At 38.7% G+C, this 22324-nt stretch overlaps 3 protein-coding genes across 5 annotated transcripts in view; 1 reads left to right on the forward strand and 2 right to left on the reverse strand.

The window, feature by feature from the left end:
- LOC145483989 (uncharacterized) overlaps positions 1-22324 on the reverse strand; it is a 301335-nt gene that overhangs the window by 220811 nt on the left and 58200 nt on the right. The window lies entirely within an intron of this gene.
- Positions 1-22324, forward strand: part of LOC145483984 (codanin-1-like) — an 84232-nt gene that overhangs the window by 14480 nt on the left and 47428 nt on the right. For 2 of the 3 annotated variants that reach the window (XM_081462574.1, XM_081462576.1), the window contains exons 12-33: positions 592-699; positions 947-998; positions 1391-1462; positions 2022-2165; positions 2792-2958; positions 3775-3856; positions 3941-4045; positions 4587-4641; positions 5152-5205; positions 5784-5857; positions 6287-6360; positions 6490-6619; positions 6942-7021; positions 7295-7358; positions 7647-7725; positions 8081-8295; positions 8653-8701; positions 8951-9009; positions 9765-9831; positions 10839-10940; positions 11314-11393; positions 11829-11942. In XM_081462574.1, the coding sequence (XP_081318700.1) occupies positions 592-699; positions 947-998; positions 1391-1462; positions 2022-2165; positions 2792-2958; positions 3775-3856; positions 3941-4045; positions 4587-4641; positions 5152-5205; positions 5784-5857; positions 6287-6360; positions 6490-6619; positions 6942-7021; positions 7295-7358; positions 7647-7725; positions 8081-8295; positions 8653-8701; positions 8951-9009; positions 9765-9831; positions 10839-10940; positions 11314-11393; positions 11829-11942 (2026 nt within the window). Of the gene's footprint in view, positions 1-591; positions 700-946; positions 999-1390; positions 1463-2021; positions 2166-2791; positions 2959-3774; positions 3857-3940; positions 4046-4586; positions 4642-5151; positions 5206-5783; positions 5858-6286; positions 6361-6489; positions 6620-6941; positions 7022-7294; positions 7359-7646; positions 7726-8080; positions 8296-8652; positions 8702-8950; positions 9010-9764; positions 9832-10838; positions 10941-11313; positions 11394-11828; positions 11943-16936; positions 17010-17361; positions 18044-22324 lie in introns of those variants that run through there. The other variant, XM_081462575.1, reaches the window with a different exon arrangement.
- LOC145483302 (perlucin-like protein) lies at positions 12449-13781 on the reverse strand. Its single transcript, XM_081461787.1, has 2 exons — positions 13562-13781; positions 12449-13059 (listed from the first exon to the last, which is right to left on the reverse strand). Exons 1-2 carry the CDS (start codon positions 13779-13781, stop codon positions 12623-12625), a joined length of 657 nt encoding a protein of 218 aa, XP_081317913.1. The 3' UTR covers positions 12449-12622.

Genomic DNA, 22324 nt, shown 5'->3' on the forward strand with positions numbered 1-22324 from the left:
TTTCTCTTTGAGAGTATTTGTATTTTCTCTCTGACATAATCAATCATCTAAGTTTGACATAATCGAAGTTTGTTAGGCGAAGCTAGAGGACGAGGTACATGTAAAAATGAGTTCAAGTCTAGGTATTTCAAGCCTGGAGAACAATCAGGCTAGTGCTAACCTCTCAGTGGCTTCCTCGGAATGAAACTACCAGGAGTGTTCTTCTCTCTCCTAGATGGAATGTAACCCCATCTTAGGTTTAACCCCAGTATTAAATTCCCTAATATCCATTTACACTCTTGGATGGATTCAATCAGGCACCGTGAGAGTAGTCACTAGTGTCTCGGCCAAGAACACAGCACAATGACTCCAGCCAGGGCACAAACCCAGGGGTTTCATTAGAAGCCGGCAATCGGTGAAAATCGCCGTCTACTTTGTCAGAATTTACCTTTTACTGCCACCTACTTTGTCTGTATTTTCATTCAAATTAATAAAAAAATTCATCAGTTTGCTGCCTACTTTAGTTAGCTCAGATGGCTATTTCAAAACGTATTGAAAGCCCTGCAAACCAGGACCAATCATTCTAATTTTTGTGTGTCCTTGTTTTGTTAGGCTTCAGGAAAGATTTGTTACTCCATTATCCACTGGTGGCCCATGTCCTTCTCCTAGTTTTAGTAACGTGCAAGAATTCTTCAAGGGATTTATACAGTCTGCTGCAAGGTATGTACAGCATCTAGTGCATCAAAGCAAGCATTTACAAACATCTCTGACACGATGTGCACTTACATGTACTTCTTAGATTCCTGCTGAAATTTTGCCTTTTATTGTCAAACAAGTTTAACAGGCCTTCTGAAGTTCTAGTGTTAATGAAGCAAACTCCCCCTGCTCCTATTTCAAATATTGTAACTCAAATATTATAATTCAAAGCAGAGAGATTTAATTAGCAATTATTATTCTTTTACTGCAGCCATTCATTTAATCGACATTTGATAGATTTGCTGATTGTAAAGATAACAGAGGTATTTTATGTCTTGTTATTGTAATATTTCATTGCATTAAGAATATCATGGTGATAAATTTAAATCTTGCCCAGACTCCAGCATGATAGAAGAGGTTCAGTAGGTTTGGCTTTGTAGAACTATAAGTCCTTGTTTGCAGCAGTGATCACATTATTGATGTGTTAGTAAATTACTTTTCACAATGCTGTTGCTTGTTCCACACTGAAAAGACTTGTGCATTTTTTGTCCATTTTGAATTCATGTGTCAGAATTGTTTGCAAACCATCAATTTAATTATGACTTAGGGGTAGGGGTAGGGTTATATTTGCATCACATGAGGAGAGCAATGATTCATTACTGTCAGAGCCACAAAGCTTGATTTAATCTGTGTCAATTTATTTTTTGCTTGTAAGATTGACAATAAAGAATTTCCCCTTTCTGGCATTGAAGAAGGCAGTGAGAAGGATTTATCAATTCAAAATCAGGTCAGGTATATGCTTTGTTTGGTTTCATTAACATGTTATTGTACACCATGTGCAGTGTAGTCACTCAGTTTCCTTTTTCTGCTAAGACAGATTTGTTAATTAATTAAATTAAATTATAATCATTAATGTTTTGTTCAGAACAGTAAAAATTCAGTTTAAATTAGACATGGATACAATCGTTAAAGGGAGGCTCGGTGACCTCATGGTTAGTGCGCTTGTCTCCGGATCGAGCGGTCCAGGTTCAAGCCCTGGCCGGGGACATTGTGTTGTGTTCTTGGGCAAGACACTTTACTCTCACAGTGCCTCTCTCCACCCAGGTGTATAAATGGGTACCGGCGAACTTAATGCTGGGGGTAACCCTGCAATGGACTAGCATCCCATCCAGGGGGGAGTAGAAATACTCCTAGTCGCTTCATGTTACAGAAACCGGGATAAGCTCCGGCCTGATGGGCCACTTGGCTCGCATGCAGACTTTACCTACAATCGTTAAAGCTTTTTTTGGCCGGGCAAAATTATTTTCATGATGACATTTAAATGACTTTGGAACTCTCTTTATCAGGAACTGAAGCAAGACTTTTCCTGCTATTTAATGAATGTCAGAATCTTGGCAAAGTTCCTTGGATTTCTGTTGTTCCAACCCTATTATGGTGCAGAAACCACATCAGAAGTAATTACAACAGAAACTTGTAAAATAAGAAACAGAGTGAGTCAACCTATAACTGTGAAATAATATTTTTGCACACCTCTAAGAACTGTAATATGTGCAGTGGAATCCAGATTTTTCAAACCCTTGATTTTTAAAACCTCCCGATAACTCGAACCAAAAGTCATTCTCCTTCCCTCAGCCAAACAGTGTAATTTTATCACTGGCTTCTCAAACTACCTGATTTTTCAAACCAATTTTGGTTTCCCGTGGAGGTTTGTAAATTTGGGATTCCACTGTATATCGAAGAGACTGCTGTGTGACTACATTCTGACCGATTTGAATGAGTATAAAACTGTGATGACAAATAAAATCAAAATGGTTTTCTCCAACTCCAGCAAAGCAACCACAATTGTTTGGAGCTCTTGAAACGCTTTTAATTTTTGCAGAAACAGGTTCTTACATGTACTTAAGCTATTATTGTGATGGGTACTGAATGATAGATCAACTGACTGATGGTCTGACCTTCTGGCAGACCAGCTGACTAATTAGCCGACTGATCCAGTGATAGCCACACCCTGCATGACCAACCCATCTACCAACAACCAACTATCCAACCATTTAGAGGAAAAAGAAAGGGTGTAAAGGAATGAATTGATTGATGTTGCCAATCCCTTGTTTTCCAGATTCCAATTCAGTTTGACATCCTTAGTTACCTCGAGAAAGCCTGGAACAGTGGGAGACTGGTGCTGACCATACCATGGGCTGTGGAGTACCTCAGTATGATGGACCCTCTGGCCCCTCTTTTGGACTATTTCTCTGGGGTCCTTCATTGGCTCCAGAGAATATACAGGTTTCTGGTCCTAGTTTACTTTATGTCTAGTCCCAGCTGATGGCAACTGATGTTTGACAAATAAGAACCTCTAAGTAGGGCTGGAAAGTGTTTTGGCCCAATGGTTGGTATGTGGGATCAAGGGCCTAAACCTCTATGAATGTTTGTCCATCCTTATTATATTGTGTTTAGCAAAAACACTTCTCTGAATACTGAACCATAAGTGAGCCATAATAATAATAATAATAATAATAATAATAATAATAATAATAATAATAATAATAATAATAATAATAATAATAATCGATATTTAAACAGGGTGACCCCTTCAGTCGCAGGACTGGTATCAACGGGGGCCCTGTATAACGTAAAATAAAAAGAGCATATATAAATAATATATATCTATAAAAAACTAACTACTTTAAAAGATACGCTGAAATGTTGAAAAAATTAAAAAACTTAAAAAGGTAATAGCGTTCTCATAAAAATTGGATATCGAATTGAAAATGTTCTAAATAATAACCTAAGAAAAAAAATCGGAGATAGCCTTGAAACGTTCCTTAGGTGGCAAAATCTTTATGTTCGTTGGAAGGCTATTAAATGTGCATGCACCATGATAATAAAAAGACTTTTTAGCGACATCTAAATGAAATTTGGGAAGTATAATGTCAGTGATTGACGATCTAGCCATAGTGTTGTTAAGACAACATGACAATAAATTAAAAGAATCTTATAGTCTGCTAGCATTCCATAGGTCTTTCAAGTTCCTCTGATGGAGTCTAGGATTAAAGTTTTGCCTTTTCACCAAATCACTCATTGTATGTCATTTGATTACAGAGAGATAGCTACTCAATCACCCAAAGAAGATTTGAATCACAGCAGGTTACTCCTGGTGTCTTGTCTTGGATGGTTCTTTGAGGTTAGAGTAATATTCTAACTTTTTTTCTGGTTATATGTACACTGTGGGTTCACATTTCCTTATTTGCACTTTTGTATTTCATAGATCCCTGCGATTCCTGCGTCATTTTTCTTCAAAAGCCTGACTGACCTAAAGCAATCCATTGGTGAAGACCTTAAATCAAGATATTCAGATGTAAAAGTCAGTTTGGTGAGCTTAACTAAGCTATCATTCCATGTCGATGCCTTTTAGCCTCTTTGCACCATGTGGCCAGAAAGTCCTCCCCACACAACCCTCCCTGCCAGAAAAATTTTGTCAAATGCCAGTTAAGGGGACACTTCATTACTGAGACATTCACATGCTTGGTTTCTAGCCTTTGTCTTTGAGAGTGCGTGTCAATTAAATTGGCTCAGATTTTCGTTTCATTGGTAGCAACCTGATCTCGCAGAATTAACCTTCAGTTGAAGGAGGTGCATGGGGGGAGGTGGGTGGGGGTGAAATAATGCTCACATAGGAGTTGGCTTTTAGCCAGGATTTGAAAAGTGGCCGTCCAAAATGTGCTGTAGGGTCTGCTCAAATGAACAATTTATAAGGCAACAATTTTCTTTAAAAAGTGGTCGTCCACAGGATGCCTGGACACCCATCTGACTAGAAGCTTGCATAGGGGGACAAAATAGTTACCTACTGGTTGCAAATGTTGAATGTATAGTTTAAAGTTAATATTAATCATTTCTTTTCACTCACGTATTAGGACTCCATTGGTATTGTAGACCAAGGCATTCTCTATTCTTGCTGTCCATATCTTGGTAGGTTTTGGTTTTTGAATTCAGAAAGTTATTCAGAGTTCATACGGGTCATGGAAAACCTGGAAAGTCGTGGAATTTCATAATTCCATTTTCCAGGCCTGGAAAGTCCAGAAATTGAAGTGTGGGTAATGGAAAGTCATGGAAAAGCAATAAAAATTCTGAGAACGAACAGGCAAAAAAACAAAAGTTGAAAAAACAACAGACAAGTCAGAAAACCAGTTTTAATTCCAGTAAAAAAATAAACACTAGCACGCATTTTATACGTCATAATGCGAGAATGTACCTTAAATAATAGATTGTTTTGATAATACTTTGAGAACAACTGCTTAACATGGGTCAGGGAAAACTCGAAAAGATCATGGAAAGTCATGGAATTTCAAAAGCCCAAAAGAATACGAACCTTGTTATTACAAATAACAATTGAATCTCTTTACTTCTAGAATGTTAGTCAGTGTAGGACATTGTAGCTCAGTGACTGTTACCAAAGATGTTAGTCATTCTGTTCTGCAGGTGAAGTAAGATCTGTTCTTGTAGAGGCGGCTGCTGGATTGTCTGGACGAGCAGGTAAAAGTGTGCAGAGTAATGTGATCGCATCTCTACACAGCTGTGCAGTAGAATACAAACTGTTGTGAATTGTAGTCTAACAATAGCCAGAGATGGCTGTAGAGAGGCTCAAAGTATACAGTTACCTGGGCAGAATAAACTGGCCGTACAAGCTGGCAGCTTGTTGTGGATAGGTTTTAACTGGAGTGGAAGCTGTAGATTTGGCATTTAGTCCCAACAAAAAATGCTGGCTTCCTTGGAAATAATGATAGCTAGAGAGTTTGCTGTTGTGAAGGGTCGACGCCAATCTAAGTTTCCACGATTCATGCCAGACGAGTGCCTTTTTGATATTTTGTTGAAGGCTCTCTCCTCTCTGTTGTACAAATGGCTATGATGTGATACAATTTGCTAGGGCAACTGTCAAAATGGCAAGGGATAGAGTGCAAAGCCAAAGCTCTAACATCTGGTCCAGTGAGAGTATGCATATTTAACAGTACTCCAGATGGCTGTATAATGAATTATGAAAACAGGAGTTCGTTTTGTTTCTGGCAAGTGTTGTCAACATGCAGACAGCTCATATTCTGATTTCTTATTCCTAGGCCCAGTGAAAAAGATCACGCCAGTTTCTGCAGGCGAACCTGCTAGAATATCTTCCTCTCAGAGACAATTGCAGGTGAGAGGTGGCCTTATGCGACCTATAAAAACTTAAGCAATAGAACACTTTTTGCTTGTTTAAATAGCCTCATCTAAACACGAGGAGGGTTGAGAGAATTTGAGACAGTTATGCAAACCCAAGACATCGTTGAGGTTTGCATAACTTCCGAGAATTGTCCAAACTCCCCGAATGTTTAGATGAGGCTATGTAAACACAGAAAAAGTGCTCTGTTGCTTTTATACAATAATTCTTAAAAATACGCGCGAATCTAAAACGTCACAACTGTGTTTACATGCTCTCATCTTAACACACCTATCGGCAAATGAGAGCGCGCCTGTTAGCTCAGTTATCTTGCTCTCAGCACGCTTTGCAGACCCATGATGAACGATCAAATTAGTTGTTTTGTAGTAAAATTTGTGATTTCGTGTTGTCGTAAATTCCTTTCAGCTTCAGTTAGAAGAGAACTTTTTCAGAATTCAGCCCGACTTTCTCAAGAGGTTGTCTGACTTCACAGTGGAAAGGCAAGTGATTTTTAAAACTCGTGACAGTGTATTACAATCTACCCTAGAAATGCACCAATGAATCCTTATAACATGACAGCCCTTTTGAAGTCAAATTACCGACCATTTTTCTATTTTTTTGTTGTCTAGGTTATGCAGCAACATTATATCACACGTGAAAGGAAATATTATCCCGTCTCTGCTGGAAAGGGGAGTTCAGAGAATCCAGGAGTTCTTGGATAATGAGTTTTCAGGGAACGCAAATACTGATCAGGCCAAGGTGATGGGAACTGGATTTTCTGATTACTGTTAAACTGGTGACTCCTGTCACTTGGTAATTCTGCCGATCATTCCTAATGCAGGGCCTATCAAATAATTTACATATTAAACACTTCGTTAGCCTGCGTGCGTTGCAGCTGGACGTGTCACAAAATCCCCAGTGCGGTTTAGACTGTCTGCGACGCAGGGTAACACTGCTGTCTGCATACCCTTATACAAATCTTTTGTTTTCGTTACAAAAGACAATCAGGGTTAAATCTCTCAACATAACATAGTATAATAAGTTGAACTTAACTTGCACTTTTATTTTTCCTGCTTATTAGGAAAAGTGCAGACCTCATGTACTCAAGATAATTCATTCTGTGACAGATGACGGTGTTAAAGACGCCTTGGAGACAGTTGAGTGAGTGTACATGTGCTATTTCGTCCATACTCATAGTTTGATTTTGGGAATTTTACCTACGTGACCATTCCATCAAAGACTGTTGAGCAGTACATTAACTATCATGTTAATTAAGTTGGATCTAGCTTTTAAACCTGTGGATGAAACCTATTCAAATAAAGGCTATTTCTAACGGTGGTACTTTCATGTGCTACTGTTTATTTCATGTAATGCTGTGAGCAGTTATTTCATGTGGCACCGTTAACTATGTTTTCTTTACATTTGCCTTTGCAGATCTTCTAAGAAGAAAAGCTTGAGTGCATTTGAGAGCCTTTGTCCACAGGAAATGAACTCTAAGGTGAGAACTAGAGAGAACAAACTTTAAATCTTTGTATTTATTATTATTATTATTATTATTATTATTATTATTATTATTATTATTGTTATTATCAGAACCTAGCAAGTTAGAGTTGTTGCAACGAAAATACTTTTATAATTACACTGTCACAAGAAAATGATTGCACTCAGTCGCCCAATATTTATTATTTTCTACTTGTTCTCTCTACCGATATGTCGCTGATTTTCTGAATTGTAATTATCACTTTTCACTTGTAGTATCCTTACTCTACTTATTTGTTGGTAACAGGTTATCATGACAGCTGCGAATATTACCACGAGACTTATAAAGGAGAAAACCTCAGACTGGATCAATACATCTCTACCAAGTAAGATTACGAGATTATTGAGACCGCAGCTATTTGACATAGAGATACAGTAGAGAGACACCTGATGACATCTTAAACCACATAACATAGTTACAAGTTACAGGAGTACAGAATGTCGCATTGTTATTTTAAAACTCAGCTTAAATTTCCTTTTCAATCTTTCCCAGTCCATTGTTCCGAGCCTGAGTCAAGATCATGATTGTCTTATAAGCTCGTAATTCAAAGTAAAAATTCTGACTAATGTATGAAAACAAATTGAAAGTTTAAAGTCTAAAGAAACCAGTCTACTGCTCAGTGAAGTCGTACTCATTACATTAACCAGATTTGAGTCGTTATAACTTTGTTTCATTCACAGATATTATGGAGGAAGGACTGTTTTTACAGTTTAACAAGATTGCAAACTCGATATTGCATTCAAAATCCAAGGAACAGAGAATACTTGATAGTCAAAGCGACGCGAACACAAAACAAATTCCAGAGAACGGTTGTGAAGTTAAAACAAAATGCTGTAAACCTGGAGAATGTTTACTAGAAAGTGTCTCCCCTGCCATGAAAGTCAAAGCACTACAGGTGAAGAAAATAATGTTCTTTGAACAGCATTATCCTTTTTTCTCTGTGCTCCTCTAGAATGTTTAATAGTAGTACAGTAAATAGTGTCTTTTTGGTTTAAGCAGCATGTTTGAAGGAAAAGAGGGGAACTGGAATAATTGCAAAACAGCAAATGAACAAATGTCACCAACCTTTGCAAACCGCTTGACTGGTTTCTTACTTTGTAAAGCATTGCTAACCCTTTAAACACATTAAATGCTTGTAATTTAAATAAACTTCGGATTCCAGCAATTCTAAAGTTGAAAAATAACTGAAATCTTCAATCATTTCCAGAAAGGCCTCAGGTAAACTGCATAATTTATTATTTTTAAATTTCAGGCGGTGCTTTCGGAGCAATCAAAACTTCTTGCAATGCAGTCACCAAGTGGTATGTAATGTAACGCCTGGTGTCAACGCACAAACTCTCATTACCTTTTTGCATACATTTTCACATTGCAAGTTGAGAGAATTCTGAGGTATCTCAAGACTTGGTGATAAATTTCGTTATTTTCATAACACTTATCACTGACTCCACATTTATGCTTGTAGGAGAAGTGATATCTTGATCACTGCATGGGTTCAACTTGAAGAATGATTTTATAATTGACTAGGGATTTCTTTTGCTGTTTTTCCCTAGAGAAAACGTCTGAGGCAGTCGCCGCTGTTGGTGCATTAGAAAGCACTTTGATTATCGAGGTTTGGAGATATTTTTTGGAGTTGTTATCTAAGGCACAGAACAGTAAGATTTTCATTCGATCACGCTATACCGGCTATAGTTATCTAAGATGTAATGACCAATAAATTTTCCACTGTAGACGATAAACGCACTGTTTCATGTTTGGTTACACATCAGATCGGCATATAGCTGTAGTTTATCATATAGTCACGAGTGTTTTACTGGAAAATTCACTACTCGTAAAATTCATACGAATTTACATCCGGGACCCTAGTGGCGTATTTTCCATCACTAGTGCTAGTGATGATATCGATGACGTCATTTCGCGCCATCGCATTGCACGGCTGCCAAACTTTGCCAAACGCCGGTTGAAAGATGGCGAGCGATAGGGAAGTTTAAAAAATTCACTGAAGCCGACATAAAATCGTTCACTTAGGAGCACGAAAATGCCAAAAATGCCTAAATGAAAAAAGAAACTTCATGGTCTTCATGTGACTTGAACATAAAATTCCTATCTTCTCGTATCAAAAAACTGTGAATTTGCTTCTTTCTCTAGATGTGATGCTATGTCATCCCAGATGAACCCAAGTACTCTGTCAGGTTGCCATGACAATTCAGTGATACTCATTTATACACCTGGGTGGTGAGAGGCACTGTGAAAGTAAAGTGTCTTACCCAAGAGCAATTCCAAGGGCTTAACCTGTAGAGGATCGCTCAATTACCTTGTTACACGAAAATATCATGTTTCTTACTTTGGAATTTTCATCATTTTTAGGAACAATCTTATGCAAAGGAGATGGCTTTGATCGGGCAAATAACTGTGGAGCTGGTGTTTATTTTAAGTAAGCTCCCTTAAAATGCTGTACCTTATTGATCCCTGAATTCTGAAAATACAGAATAAGCACTTTAAGTGTCCATACGGCCTACAGGGTTTTTGTGGTTTTGATATCTCTATAACATCTAACAATGTATTCAAAAAAAAAAAATGAATTCCGATGTTTTTTTTTTTGCCATGAAATCGAGCTTTAAATTTCCCGCTTCGCCACGCCCAATGAAGTCGACCTCGTAATGAAAGATTGGTGACGAATGACGTCACTTCAGGAACGTCTCAAAGCTTCATGCTGTTATTTTGCTTGCCTGAAACCGCATTGTTTCACTAACTTCAGTTTGTTTGTTTTTTGTCGACAAAAGCTCCTCACCACTACTGAAACAACAGTGACCTGAACTAGCAGGATTTGGCAATTCCTGACTTGACGTCACGACACATTCAGAAACCCAGACTCTTTTTTTGCACTGACTCACGGTCAACTTAATTGGGCGTGGCTGAAGCGGGAACTTTAAAGCTAGATTTTAGAACGTTAAAATGTCGGAATCCAATATTTTTTTCTTAGAATACCTTTCTACACATTATAGAGATACCAAAACTACAGAAACCCCGTTGGCCGTATAGACACTTTAATGACTGGCCCTAAGGGAAACAGTGAGATTTGTTTTCCCGAGACCCTCAGTGCTCCCCGAGGCGAAGCGGAGAGGAACATTGAGGGTCGAGGGGAAAAATAAAAAAAAACTGCGAAAAAAATGATTTGCTTTACGCCGGCTGGTACACAAATTTGTCGCGGTTTCAAGGTGCACGACCTGATCACAAAAGTTCAAGTTGTTGTTTCCCTAGGGAGTTAGTAAGTTCTGTTCGCTCTAGGGAGTTAGTGAGTTTTGACCCATGACACGTGACACTTTCTCCTCCAATCGGAAAACGTATTTTAGTTGGGAGGTATAACAAGTAGTTTTGATCCATCATAGCAGACCGTAGCTATAACAGTCACTGACAGGTTGTTTGATCTCTCTTTCATAGTGTGTAGAACGGCACATGGAGTCACGTTTGTTGAAACAAACTGTGCAAAAAATAGTTGTGGCATCTTGGACAAGCTCATCGAGTTATGGACTAAATTAAAAGGTAGCTAAAGACACTGCAATAACATACTGTAACCTCCAAAAACAAGCCAGTCATATTTTCTTCAAACAAGGAATGTGGGAGTTAGGCTATGGGATTTAACGTTATTCTAGATCCAATTTGCCCTGAATTTAGGTCTTTTTGTTTGTTTTCCTAAGAATACAGTATGTTCAATAAGTTTAATTTCATTTTAACGATTGTCCAGCTCGGTCGCCTTTTTGTTTTGGATATTTATCTCGATTTACCTCAATGATCAGTGACAAAATCTTCTTATCTTGTCGATTCATTCTCTATATATCTTCGTGAGAGAATTGGGACTTTGGTCTTTTGCAGTCAAGGTAATAAAGATTTACGATTTGAACACTATTTCTTGTAGAAAGGCGCATTGAAGTTCCTTTTGAAAGACTGCTTTCCAATCCTCACATCAACCTGATTATGACAATAGACAACAGAAAGGTGAGATAACTATGCGGGCGTACTTTTAGCGGGCAAATGCGTGTCGATTGGAGGCGCGCCATCTTGGAGTCGCACCATTTTGGAGACGCGCCATCTTGGAGGCGTTGATTCGGAATACAGGGGAGGCCTGGGGAGAGAGGAAAAGCGACCAAAATATCTAGCGGTCACCTACACAAAAAAACCTTCATTCCTTTGAAATTTGCATTACTCTTGTGTGCTGTTTTCCCTTGGATAATAGCTTTTCTTTTCATGACTATATCGCTACTTTGCAAAACATTATTATGTGGTCTGAAAGCGGATTGTAGTGCTTCAACCAACATTAACACTAAATTAAGCCAGTTGCTGTTTGATATGCCCCTTAACAGCTGTTTTAAGCCTTTCGGCTCTAGTTAATAATACAGCTTAACAATATTTAAGATTGCTCAATTCGCACAGGTCATATTTGAAGCGCTCCAAGCCTTGTTCCTGTCCCTCATACACAAACATCTGATCTACACTCACGAGATTGAACAGTGGTACATTAGTGCGCTGGAATTGGTCACGGATGAGGTAAGATACTTTCAGGAACGTAGGTTAATATTTGAGGGGGGTCACCTCACGTCAGTCTTGCTGTGTTTTGGAGGGGTGGGAGGTGAGATCGGATTTCTTGTCGTAAGATCTAGATTGGCCATCACTCTCTAGGGCATTCTTCGTGTGTTCGCGTATGTTTTTCTTTCATTGGTCAGTTGCAAACTGCTTAATGGAAAATGCAGAATGAAAGGCTGGTAATTGTTTAACAAACGTTCTCGTGTCAATGCTTGTTGGTGGGCGAATCTACTGAGTTCTAAAATCAGTACAAAAACTCGGCGGAGATTAGCCGTGTTTCCGTACGCGAATGACATGTTTCGCCTGGCTTGTTATTTCCTTAACTAAATAGCCTTGTCTTTTAATCTTTAGTCCCGCGATTCTAAACGGGGTTAACATGTTAGCATGTGTGCATGACAAATCACTATTTTAAATAAACTGACGGAAAATGAAAAATATAGCAAAATGCCCAAGTTGCGGGGCGTAAGAGGGCTTGCTGAATACATACAGTGTAAAGTGACATCAAACACAGTCAAAAATTGATAACATGTTTTCATTTACAATCCCTATATTTATTTTTCCATGTGACATAAGTGGAATACCAACACCGAAAGACCAGAACATCACAGAACGTTTTCGTCATTTGACATTGCAAAAACGAAATACTAGTGCTTAGCCCTTTTTTGGCAAAGAACGGCAGGGGCGTTTTTGGCGGACGAGTCGCTCTGGCGGGTGCAGAACAGGTCGTTCCACTTGCCTTTGGCGGATCCTTTACTATACATGTGGGCACATTTCTCTGCTACATTATTCGGTTCGCCAGTGCTCCAGTTACTGTGGCCCGCCAGCAGTGTGTCATCTGCCCAATAGAACTTGTTATCTGCCTTTCGGTGAAGTCCAAGCCATACACCAAGGTCTGTTATTTTCTTCTGCTTGATCACGAGATCAAAGATGAACTGATTCTCAGAGGCTGATGTGATTTTAGCGAGATCTCCTCCCAGCTTCTGGCAATTTCGTCGAGCGTCGCTCCACTCCAGGGTTGGGATGTCGATGACGAGGAAACACGAGTTTACATGAAGTACCCAACCGTCTGGACAAACCGGTTCTGTTTGAAATAAGCAGAGCGATGAGTGGAAGTCACGCAGTCAACAAGTCAAAGATTATTCCTCGCCTATTTAAAACAAGGCTCGTTTAAATGGGGCAATCCTGCCGCCAAATCGCTTGTAAAAGGAAATCTCTCGTTCCTTAGATTGGTAGGAAGAACTTGTAGTAGGGAATTTATCAGAGTTAGAGTTTCAACTACAGTTTAGCTCGTTATATATTTGGACATGTCTGTGAAATTGTTGTGGCACGATAAACTTGCGTGGTTTATTTACAAGATTTACAAGTCAAATTTCGGTCTTTTTCAAGCCTTGACGAGAGATCTTTTACCTTCACCAGTCTTATGTTTCAAGAACTACCCGTTGAAGAATTTTATATCTCTGAAGTTTAACATGGTTCATCGAAACAAACGTACGAGGTCGCACACACTAACAAAAAACCATGAGAAGAGAACTTCAGAGACTTAAATATTTTTTTTTAACAGACCTACTAACGATATAAAATACCTTTGCTGGACTTTGCAGCGATGGAATCAACTTTAGCTTTGATATGGACCAGCATTTCGCTCTCGCTTTTCGCCAAACCACAATTGTTGTTCACCACAAGGCTCTGATCTGGGTTACTTTTAACGGCAGGCTTTGTGCTGGAATTTTGCGGCTTGCCGTTAGAAAAGGCGGTCAGTATCACAACACAGAGGAACAGTGCGGAAGTCGGTCTAGAAAACATCTTCGTATTAAAGCACAATAATATTTTCCGAAGTGTAGTTTTAAGACGATGATCAATCGGCAACCACTGCAGCATCGAAATGATATCTGTAAGAGGGAATGCTGAAATTAAGTTGTTTACCGAAACAAGAACTTTTTCGGGTCTTGTAAACACGCGGCGGAAGTCAATTTAGTTTTTGGTTTTATTATCAACCGTAGAACTGAGAAGGAACCGAAAATGCTTTTGAGCAAATAACGGTATTTGAAAAAGGTCAAACTTTTGGGTATGTTCAATTCCGAACACCATTACCGTAATTTAAAATTACTTTTCGATCAAAAGTGAGTCGATTTACATCTCAATTGCGGCAAAAGTTATTGTTGTCAAATTTGTCAGTATAATTCATTCGTTAGTTAGAACTTTCTCTGCGTTTCACTGTTCTTTATTTGCGCTCAAAATTACTATTTTGGGGCGATAAACCGTACAATAAGCGCAAAAAGAAATAAAAAACGGACTTGTCGTGGGACTTACTAAGTTGAAACGACGATGAAAACTGGATGAAATGACGCAAAACTCTCAGAAGCAACACAAGTCTAAGAATTATGTAAATTTGAGTTTAAATCGTACGAATTGACGTTTTTATAGAGTTTGTTCATTGTCACGCAATTAAAAAATAAAATCAAAAACCATTCAGACGGTAAATAAAGAAGACAGTTCTCCAAGTTTAAGGTGTGTGCGTTTTCCCGAAGTTGATATATTCGTTGGTGGATCTACGGGTCCGCAAACGATCCCAGGACCGTAAATGATCCCGGACCGCAAATGATCCCCAAATTGAACCGCAAATGATCCCGGACCGGAAATGATCCCCATATTGGACCGCAAATGATCCCACTCAAAAAAATATGGCATGGATTTATATCAGAGGAAGGTGAGAACATGTACAAAAATTATGAACCAAAAAACATGTTTTATCATTTTACAAAAAAATATTCCACAGTTGCTGTTTTGTTCTTCGAACGGTACAGATCGTTTTCACTGTCACGCAATAAAAAAATAATAAATTGAAAACCAACCAATGGAGAAAGCTAAGAAATTGTGATGTGCGCTACAGAAGATAACTAAATAAGACACTTCTCCAAGTTGTAGGCCTGTGCGTTTCCCCAAACTTCAGAAATTCGTGGTAACTGTTTCCCAGAAATTTACAGAGCCCAGTAAGAAAACGCCATGTTGGTATACAGCCGTGCTACACCAATACGACGGCTGGAATATAGTGTAAACATCTGGAACTTGCTTTGGCTTTCTAGGCGACTGATTATCCGTACTAAACAAACAAGCATTTATATAAGCACTTTTCCTAATGCTCTAACTTCTAAAAAGGCTCAAAATCATGAGATAAGTATATATTTTTCAACAAACTCGATCGTAGCCTTGTGTCACGCAACCTCCATAACCCTGAAATTCAAAATGCTCTGGTTTCCAAACGAAGCACGCTAATTGTAAACAGATATAAAATTTACCGCCTCTTATGCCTGATGAGGATAAAAATACGTCACGTGAAGACGATCTATTGAATTAGAAGTCTTAGAAAAACGCATACTTGTAAACATCCTCGAAATCCCAGTGGCGATAGTATCAAACATCTATCAAACAGCTAACTTGCCAAAACGAAGTGCAAGCCTTGGCCTTGCTTGGTCATGAAGCTGAACTTCATAACTATAGCTTGGAATTTTGGCTTCTTAGAATACTCAAGTAGTCATTTCCGAGGAATCAAAGCCAAAATACGACCGAGGAAATATTACAAAATAAATTTGTTCAAATTTCCAGTGCTACACACTAGGTGTTTTACAGCGTGATGAAGCGTTGTAGGCTTGTGAGTCTACTCAGGTGACAGCGTCTTCCTTAATAGTTATTTCATGGTTAGATTTTAGTATAAAACTTTAGACGAGTGGCGTTAATGGCTGATAAAATGTGATTTAACTATAACACCGAACTATCAATGCGTATGTTGCACTGATCATAATTTTACTGAGAATTGCAAAGAAATGCAAGCCAAGTCGTGTTTTGATGATTGAGTGGTGATATTCATAATATCGTAGTTAGCAACAAAATTTAGTCGAAAGTATGAAAAAAAAGCAAGCTGTAAGCCACAACAATTATAAGATGGCTTTAATAAAAACATCGGTATTCAAGTACGCCAATTCCCTATCCACACCATCCCACCATCCATGCCATTCCTTGTTTTTTAGTCGGGATCATTTGCGGTCCCTATCGGGATCATTTCCGGTCCGGGATCATTTGCGGTCCAATTTGGGGATCATTTGCGGTCCGGGATCATTTGCGGTCCTGGGATCGTTTGCGGACCCGTACAAATGTACCTCCTTAGTCCTCCAATATGGCGGCCGGAAAATAGTGTAACCATCTGAAACTTACTTTGGCTATCTAGTTGACTAATTATCTGGACCGAACCAAAAAACAATTACACAAGCACTTTTCCTAATACTTGAACTCCTAAAATGGCTAAAAATCACGAGGTAAGTATATATTTTTCGACAAACGCGATCTTAGCTTTATGTCACTCACCGCCATAACTCCGAAATTCAAAATGCGCTGGTTTCCAAACGAAGGACGCTATTCAGCTGGAAAGTTGTAAACAGATATAAATTTAGTACCTCTTATGCCTGATGAGGATAAAACCTTTAGTGGCTCTTTGGTTTTGGATTTGAGAATTTGATGACGTCACGTAAACACACTCTATTGCTCATTTACCGGGAAGAGTGTTAGTAAAATTGTTAATCGCAGAATTTCGTTGAACGAGGTTTGTGGCACTTGTTTTAGTTTAAACATGCGAAGACTTATCAAACGTCTTGATCGGATAATTAATTATGAAAAGAAATTGTGTTAATGATTTCACTCTTAAATGCGTTTGCTCTGTGAACTATGAAGTCCTCCAATAAACAACAACAATAATAATAATAATAATAATAATAATAATAATAATAATAATAATAATAATAATAATGACAACCGTACCTGGATGTCCCTCATCAACCATCTAGTAAGAAAGAAAAAACTGTTTTAGTGATCTTAATTCTTATCAGCTTATACAAGCGAGGCTAAGGGTGTAGATTCACTTTGGTGCCCTAATTTTAAAGTTAATGTGTTTGTATTTTGATTTGAAGGAAGCTGCTGTTGAAGTCTGTGCTGCTTCTTGTTCGCTGGTGTTGGCATATCATGAGGCAAGGAAACGAAACGGTAAGATGTATGAGAAGGCAAAGTGTTATATACGACAAGTAAAATTAGTTGACTACGTGTTAGTTTTCAAAGCATTACTTGATTCAAAGAAAACTTTAACTTTATTCACTTTTCAATTGAATAATTTTATGGTAAGGCCACCATTTCTGATAAAATTAACTGCCAATGATTACTGGTTTTTTTTAAATAAGGAGTAAATAAGACTTACGTTGAGCTGTTTTTGCTGCAATCCGTTAGTCTGGTAACTGTCTAGCCTCTTTGATCGATTCTCTAACTTGAGACAGGCTTCACCCAATATTACGTTAAAATAATGTTTTGCTAATTGAAGTGGTTGATTGAATTTGTTATTTAGGTTCTAAAGATGAAAGCCGCAAGACTCTCCACCAAGCTGAATTTTCCCTTCTACTCGCTGCACTGATACAAAGATTTCCACACAACACTGCAGTGTCTTCCTTGTTAGCAGAATGTGTCAAAAACAGCCCTGGTGTCATTATAATATCAGACGATTCTGCTATCAACTAAACATGTCTAAACTATTGTATATTCTCTTTTCCCTTTGATCCAGAATCTCAAATGCAACACAACCAGGCAAAATGCAACACTAGTAAGAGTTTTGATCTTCGATACTGAACTCGTTTCTTTATCACAGTTTTATAGGTTTTGCGAGACCTTGTAAAGAGCTTTGTCAAAAGGCTACTGATAAATCTCGCTTTTACGCACTTTCGGGAGAAAACAGGCCATTAGATATTTAAAGTAACATTCCTAAGAGCTTCACTCGATGTTTAAAATTTCTTTCGTTGATCAACATATCGAAAACATGCCTTGGTGGCTTTTCAAACATCAAAAGTCCAATGTTGTATATACATCGCAATTGTAAATATATGATTTTAATAATATAATATCCAGGGACTAAGAAAAAAGAAACTTGTACTGTTATGCAAGTTCTCCGTCGGAACATGAAGCGTTTGTAAAACTCATTATGTAAATCAAATTATACAGAAGAGATTCAAGTAAAGTGTATTTTTGTAACTTTCTGGAAACTGAACTCTTGTCCATAGCGTGGTGTGAAAGGAAGGTAGCTTAAGGTAAACAACAACAGACGAAGTGCAACTAGTTAATGTTCACACAATCAGTGGGAATGTTTTGATTATGTTAAAACTACCTTTATTGTAGGGGTTTACACCTTCTGACAGCAATGTTTTGAGCCTAATGGTGAGGCAAAAGAATCAAGCATTATGCTGGAATAGTAGATGTAAGGTTGGGGGCCTTGGGCAGACCAAGAGACTAGTCTAGCACCATTCACTTGACTTACACAGTACACATGACACGTGCCAACAGGTTTTGCTAGTTAAGCCCTCTTATGCTACATCAGAATGACTTTTTTCATAACTAGGAACTTCATTCTGTGATAACCAAGCTAGAGCAATAGAGGATTGCATTGAGGCGTCCCTCATTCTTCAGGAAAACAGGCGTTAAGGGTAAAGTTAGGTTTTTTATATGAACATGAAGGTGCATAATAGAGACGTTTTAAGCATAACAGTGAGATTATTTGGGCATCGAGCCTTAGCAGGGTAGGGGTAGAGGGGATCGCGGGCGCACCGAAACACCCACGGCTGAAGGCTGAGCCTAGCAGTAGCACAATAATGAAAAATTGGAGCACATTGTGTAAAACCGTACTTTTAAAGCGGCATTTTTAGGCTTTCTCGTGAATTGCACCGCTAGTATACCAGTGTTTTCAGGTGGTGCGAAGTATTAAAACAAGCGGAAATCGATGGTAATTCAATGTCTTTATAGGTAGCATAAGCAATCACACTGTTTGAGGATGGCCTGTTGCTAGTGTTTGTGTTTGGAACCCAAGCGTCTATCTGGCTTTTTGCATTGTAGCGCGCTTCGCATGCCAGCCCTTTCGCGTGGGTCTCGCCGCGCGCGCTCCCGATCGGAACCTAGATAACCGCAAGTGGAGGCTGACCATGCAGGCTCCGAGTACGAATGTGTGTGTGCTTTTAGATTTCTTCGTAGTTTTTCCCGGGCTCAGCGAGGTTATCTTGATTTATTCAAAGTACCTTAGCAAATATGACGTCACTCACCAGAATTAAATCAGAAAGCTGTGTTCTTGTGTGATGTCTGGAAACTGATCACGTAATTCGCCCCGGCAACTACACCAAGTTGTGATGTGTCGTCCAGTCAGCTGTAGCTTGCTTTGCTTTTTTTTTCACAAGAAATTCAACTTCTCTCCGTTAGCAAAGTTGAAACGTTTGACCAATATATTCCCTTCGGCCATTGAGCTTTGATAAGACAAATTGAGACAATTTCAAGTTGACTAGGTATGAAGTTCAAAAATAAGAGTTTCTGGCCAAGTCTACTAAAGCATTGTGATTACGTGTACCAACATGCTGAGTTATTAAAGTTTACTATTGGACCCAGTGTTGCGTGAAACTTTGAAAAACATTTCTTACATAACAGGGATGACAGGAAAGCACCCCACAACTCATAATTCTCTGATTTCCGGGTAATCAAGACAATACAACTGATTATTTTACAAAAGAAAAAACGGCGTTCATTCCTTTGAAATTTGCATTGTTTTCGTCTCGTTTTCGCATGGTTAATAGCTTTCCTCTTTATGGTATCGGCACTTTCAGAAACATTGTTTGTGGTCTAAAAGCGGATTGTAGGGCTTCAACTGAAATTATAAACACCAAATTAACTTACCTGCTGCTTGTTACTTTCCGTAAAAGCTGTTTAAAACCTTTCTGCGCTACCTAATCATGCAGGTTGACAATATATGAGCAATAGCCTTCATTTGGCGCGAAAATATGCTCGGATATTTGTCCGCGGACATTATCTGTTCCGAGAAGCGAGCTTCAAGGAACAGATAATGTCCAAGGACAAATATCCGAGCATATTTTCGCGCCAAACGGAGGCTAGTGTGTTTATTATCCTTCAAATCGTTTTCGCTACACGCAGAGTTTTGAAAATTGGGGAATATTCTCGGATATTCCCCAGTTTCAGCTAAGGAATATTCTGTCACGTGACGTGTTTAGACCAATCGATTGATGGATTATAAAGATCATTAGTATATACCACACAAGTGAATAGTGCTTTTCGCGCGCTCTGATTGGTCTGACTGATCGGCACTTTCAGAAACATTGTCTGTGGTGTAAAAGCGGATTGTAGGAAGTACTATTCACCTCCGAGCAGCCCACGCGAGAGATTTTAAAATTTCCGACCGCTTGTCACACATAAAATAACGTTTTGGTCCGCTAATTATTCAGCTTGTGTGGTATATACTAAAACAATTATTCACCTCAGCGTCGGTGAAAGTGATGGATATATACCTCCACTTCGGTGAATAATTGTTAAATATTTAGGATTGCTCAAATCACAGGTCATATTTGAAGCGCTCCAAGCCTTCATTCCTGTCTCTCGTACGCAAATTACTGATCTGCAATTACGAGGTTGAAAAGTGGTACATTAGTGCTCTGGGATTTGCCATGGATGAGGTAAGATGCTTTCAGGAAAGTAGATGGGGCTGGGAGTCACCTCTAATCAGTCTTGTTTTTAGGAGGGGTGTCGGTGGAAAGCGAGATTGGATTTCTTAACACGAGTCTGAAATTACTCACTTAGGCATTCTTCGTGTATTCGCTTATGTTCATCTCTCATTAGTCAGTTCCAAGCTGTTTTAATGGCAATTATAATAAAATTTCCGTATAACGCGCACTCTGATTGGTTGAAAGAGCGTGCCTTATCAGAGAACAGAGCACGGGTTGATGACGGTAAGTTGGCTTTCAAATTTTTGCTTCGGAATTTTGACAAATTTGCCCCAAATTAAACATCCCCTGTGATTCAGACAAACGCAATGGAAACGAGCTATTTGTCTGTAGTAAATATGGCTCACAGAGACCATTGTTAGCAACAGTAGTGTTAAAACTGTACTAAAATAACAAGTTTTGCTAGATTCCCGCCGACAAAACACGTAGCGAAATAAACAAATTCTCAACCTAAACAGTGTTTCGATAAAAGACATTATATTTGTTACGAAGGCAGAAATTATGCTTAAGAAGTGAAAAAGCGACAGAAAACGACAATTGAACTGTCTCTGTTTATGATGAGAAGCTTTATTTTTGTAAAAATGCTCAATTGCTCAAGCAACACTCACATGCAGAGTAGTAACGCTCGTTCTCCGGTCATCTCAGGGAAGTGAACCGACGAGGGGTCAGTGCAAAGCTTGCTCTGATATTCTCTTCTGTGATCTTCTGTGCTCGGAGTAGAACCAGTGGGAGCCGTTTAGTCTTTCCAACTTTTACGCTAGTTCGGGCAATCTTGCTGCATGCGGCTACAAGCCGTAAATAACTGTAGCTCCTTTCACATTCAACTCGGCAGTTCGCATTCACCTCCCTTTAGATCCGTATTTAAAAATTAACTTAAAAGCGAACTTTGAAGGCATCGCTCTTCTCTCGAAAGCCGCTCAAACTACTCGAAACTGAATACTTAGCTGAAGTCCAGTTTGTGATTGACAGCTGCCGCTTCGTTAGCCAATCAAATTATTTGAACAATTGTAACAAGGATTGTGATTGGCTTATTTTAGCGTGCTTTATCAGAGAACGGTGCACTGCCGACGCCACTTTTGCTCGTTTGGAAAATAAAGTTTGGTTTGAAAATTCAGCCAAATGCGAGGGGAAATTATCCGATTCTTTATCATAAAACAAATAAAGAAGCCTCGACTATGTTCTGTTCTGTTGTAAAGCACTTAGGAAGCGGTAGAGCACTCAAGAAGTGGGGAAAAACACTCGACTACGTCTCGTGTTTTCCCCTACACTTCTTTCGTGCTCTACCGCTTCCTAAGTGCTTTACAACAGAACAGAGCACAGTCGAGGCTTCTTTATTTGTTAAATCCAGAATGATAGGATGACAATAGTTTAACAAACTTTCTACAATTTAATGCTTGTTCTTGGGCGAATCTAGTTATAAAATCAGTAAAAAAAATCCCTGTTTCCTTACACGAATGACATGTTTTGCTTGGCTTGGTTATGTCCTTAACTAAATAGCCTTGTCTTTTTTGAAAGACAAGGCTATTTAGTTGAAAACATTTATTACTGCAAGTCTAAATAGGGTTAACATGTTTGTATGACAAATCACTATTTTTAAAGAAATCGACGAAAAATGAAAAATAGAACAAAATACGCAAGTTTCGGGGCGTAAGAGGGCTTGCTGAATACATACAGTGTGACAGGTGACATCAAACACAGTCAACAGTTGATAAAAAGTTTTCATTTACAATCCCCATATTTATTTTTCCATGTGTAACATAAATGGAC

This window comes from Orbicella franksi, chromosome 4, assembly GCF_964199315.1.
Source record: "Orbicella franksi chromosome 4, jaOrbFran1.1, whole genome shotgun sequence".
Taxonomy (NCBI): domain Eukaryota; kingdom Metazoa; phylum Cnidaria; class Anthozoa; order Scleractinia; family Merulinidae; genus Orbicella; species Orbicella franksi.